General features: G+C 38.9%; 1 protein-coding gene across 1 annotated transcript; it reads right to left on the reverse strand.

Moving 5' to 3' along the window:
• Positions 1-901: 901 nt before the first annotated feature.
• On the reverse strand, positions 902-2,545 carry LOC105786894 (uncharacterized). The gene has a single exon (XM_012613368.1). The coding sequence runs from the start codon at positions 2,543-2,545 to the stop codon at positions 902-904; it is 1,644 nt and encodes a 547-aa protein (XP_012468822.1).
• Positions 2,546-3,615: the final 1,070 nt, after the last annotated feature.

Raw genomic sequence — 3,615 nt, forward strand, 5'->3', positions numbered from 1 at the left:
ATTTTAGGTGGTGAAATCAATGAAGGGACTTGTTTACCAGTTCTGTAAGATTAGGGAGAATCGGCTTGAATCGTGTCAATTTGGGCGAGTCTAAAGTGCAAACTGAGTCAATTAAAGAATCAGACATGATAAATTCCTGCTTGTTGATATCAAAAATGCTCTTAGCTAGAACACTTTTCAACTCGTCTTCTTCCCCTAATTCATAGACATCTTGAACAAAATTGTCAATTACATCAAGAGTAAATACAGAATTAATATCAGTGGGATATCTCATAGCATCAAATATATTAAATTTAATTATCTCACCATCAAATTCCGTTGTTAAGTTCCCTTTATGCACATCAATTTTCGTTCTAGCTGTCTTAAGGAAGGGTCTACCTAAAAGTAAGGGTACATCAACTGAGTTATCACTAGCTCCCCTATCTAAAACATAAAATTCAGCTGGAAAAACTAACTCATTCACTTGCACTAGAACATCTTCTAAAACGCCATCAGGTTAGGCATTACTTCTATCTGCAAGTTGAATTATCAGTCCCGTGTCTTTTAATGCACCTAATTGAACTTTATCGTAGATACTCCTAGGCATGACATCTATAGAAGCTCCTAAATCGAGCATAGCTCTATCAAGTTTAAGGTCTCCTATCTTACAAGGTATCGAAAACATTCCAGGATCTTTACATTTAATAGGAAGCTTCTTTTGAAATACCACAGATACATTTTCGCCTAGACTAATCCTTTCATTTCCAATTAATTTCCTTTTAGATGTGCATAATTCTTTTAAAAACTTAGCATATCTAGGTACTTGTTTAATTGCATCAATCAATGGGATATTAACTTGTACCTTACGGAAAGTCTCTAGAATTTCAGCATTGACGTCGTCTGACTTTTCGTTCCTCAAACGCTATGGAAACGGCGCCTTTGGCACATAAGACCGAGGCTGTTTATTAGCATCTTGACTTGCTTGAGCTCGAAGTTCGGGAACCCTTGTCTCTTGCTCAAAATTTGCTGTATCGCGCAAAGTAGTGGACTGTTGTGAACGTGATTTCCCTGCTTCCTTTGGAGCTGCTTGCGATGGTTGTAAATCAGCCTTTGGCAAGGTTAAATTTTCCTCTTGACTATCACTAAATTGGACCTTTCTTACCTCAGTTTCGTCCACCTCATTGCTATTTTGGGCCTTCTTTAGTGATGATCTCAACTCCTTCCCACTTCGCAAAGTTATAGCACTGACATTATCCCTCGGATTTGCCACAGGCTGTGATGGTAACCGGTTATTTACCTGTGCATGTAAGTTCCCAAGATTAACGTCGGTCGACGAAGCTCTGGTTTGCAACTGCTTCACTGCCAATTCCAAAGACTGAAATCTTCCATCGGTTTCCTTCTTCTGATCAGCCATCATTTTCATCATTTGTTCAAGCATGGTATGGGTTTTGGTTTCAGCACTAAGGTTTTGATGGTTGGGTTGTTGCTGTGACGAATTATATGGTCGGGAATTTTGCTGCTCAAATCCCGGAGGTGTGGCACGGTTTTGGTATCTGAGATTGGGGTGGTCTCTCCATCCCTCATTATAGGTAGCTGAATATGGATCATACTTTCTCTGATTTGGAAAGATGGCGTTAGCTTCCCCTTCCTGTAATGTTGGACACATATCTGTGGTATGTCCTTCCAAACAACAAATGCCACATAGTGAAGCTTTCGCATTACCTCCAGTCATCAATTTACTTACCATAGCCATTAAGTTAGCTAACTGAGCCTCCATCATACTCGACTGGCCCTCATCCATTCGTTTACCCAAATCAGACCTCCTGAGACCGAATTGCTGTGTATTCTGCGCCATATTGGCAATCAAATTTTGGGCTTGCTCCGGAGTTTTATCAACCAATGCACCTCCACTCGCTGCATCAATCATTCCTCGATCTTGTGGCATCAACCCCTCATAAAAATATTGTACTAAAAGCTGTTCACTAATCTGGTGCTGTGGACAACTCGCACATAGCCGTTTAAATCTTTCCCAGTACTCGTACAATGACTCACCTACCAGTTGCTTAATTCCACAAATTTCCTTCCTGATTGACCCTATTCTCGATGCCGGAAAGAACTTCTCAAGAAAAGCTTTGTGCAACCCTGTCCATGTCGTAAATGAACCTGGCGGCATATAATATAACCAGTCCTTCGCCAAACCTTGTAACGAGAAAGGAAAAGCTCGGAGCTTGATTTGTTCCTCTTCAATGCCATCTGGCTGCATAGTCGAACAAGTTATTATAAATTCATTAACATGACGGTAAGGGTCCTCACCTGGTAGTTCATTGAATTTCGGCAACAAGTTCAGGAATCCTGAATTAAGCTTTAATGGCCTATCAAGGGCAGGAAAAGTGATAGATGGTGGTTGCGCAGCCAAGTTAGGAGTGGCCAATTGCTTCAAGGTCTGGTTGGCCATGTTGATATCCTCTGAAACGTTAGGCTCAACGTGGGGGTTGGAATGTTCAGCTTGCTGGCCGGTGGTGTTAACAGGAAACTCTGATGTTCGTCGTCCACTCCTTAATAACATATACTAAAGGGTCTAATCTACCTGCAAAGACAAAAACAATTAAACAAAATAAGTTCTGAAACTCAAATAGATTTGACTACGTCGCTTCCCCGGCAATGGCGCCAAAATTTGGTAGCTGTCGTTTACGTCTGCCAAATTAAACTCACATACTTGTAATATAGGGTAAATAGGGAATCGTCCCACGAGGAAGCTTGCAACAAATCTATTCGAAGCGATTTAAAGTCAAAGTAATGTAAAAAAAAACATGCGAAACAAAAGAGAGGAAAAAAATGGGGGGAGTTTATGTTTTACGATTGCTAAAAATAGTCTCGATTAATAAATAAACTTTGGCTTGAATTAAAACTACTGAGGAGAAAATATCAAGAGAAGAATAATGCTTAGTTATTGACGCCTTAATCCACCAAGCACAAGTCCTTTGTAACCTGAAATTAAGCTAAGAAATCAAATTAGCAGCAAGGCTGAAAAATCACTTACGAAGCGACTTCCTATCCGTAGTAAATTATTCAATTAGAGAACATCCATGATTGAAATTTACCTTTAATTATCTTTGTGTTGACTTGTTAAAGGTTTTTAGAGATTTAGAGACTTCGCCTGCCCTTAACCAAAGAAAATCCACCAGCGACTTCTAAGATTAAATCTGAAGTTGTCTTAATTAGCTACGGCCAATTAATTATCACTAATTCTAAGCTTAATTGAGAAATTCGATTCCTCAATTTGCACTTAAATGATTATAAGAAAATTTCCCAAATTAATTAGGTGATCACTCCAATTGAATTAGGAAAAAAAAATTCTTTGGAAGATAAAATCAAACAATTCAAGAATGCCAAATTTGTATTTAGAACAAAATAAATTTTTAAATCACTTGTGCTCGGTTTCATAAGTGTCTAACTAAGCATAAATAAACTAGCCACTCATAGCTAGTAAAACTGATTCTCCCAATTAGCCGAATTTACTAGCTGCTACTCTAGCTCCTTGATCGGATTTGCTGGTCCAATTTTAGAAAATTCTGCTTGCTTGAATCACGCCTTTCCTATGCTGCTGTATGTTTTTCTCTCTGTTTCTTCTTCTCG

The sequence above is a fragment of the Gossypium raimondii genome, chromosome 11, assembly GCF_025698545.1.
Source record: "Gossypium raimondii isolate GPD5lz chromosome 11, ASM2569854v1, whole genome shotgun sequence".
Taxonomy (NCBI): domain Eukaryota; kingdom Viridiplantae; phylum Streptophyta; class Magnoliopsida; order Malvales; family Malvaceae; genus Gossypium; species Gossypium raimondii.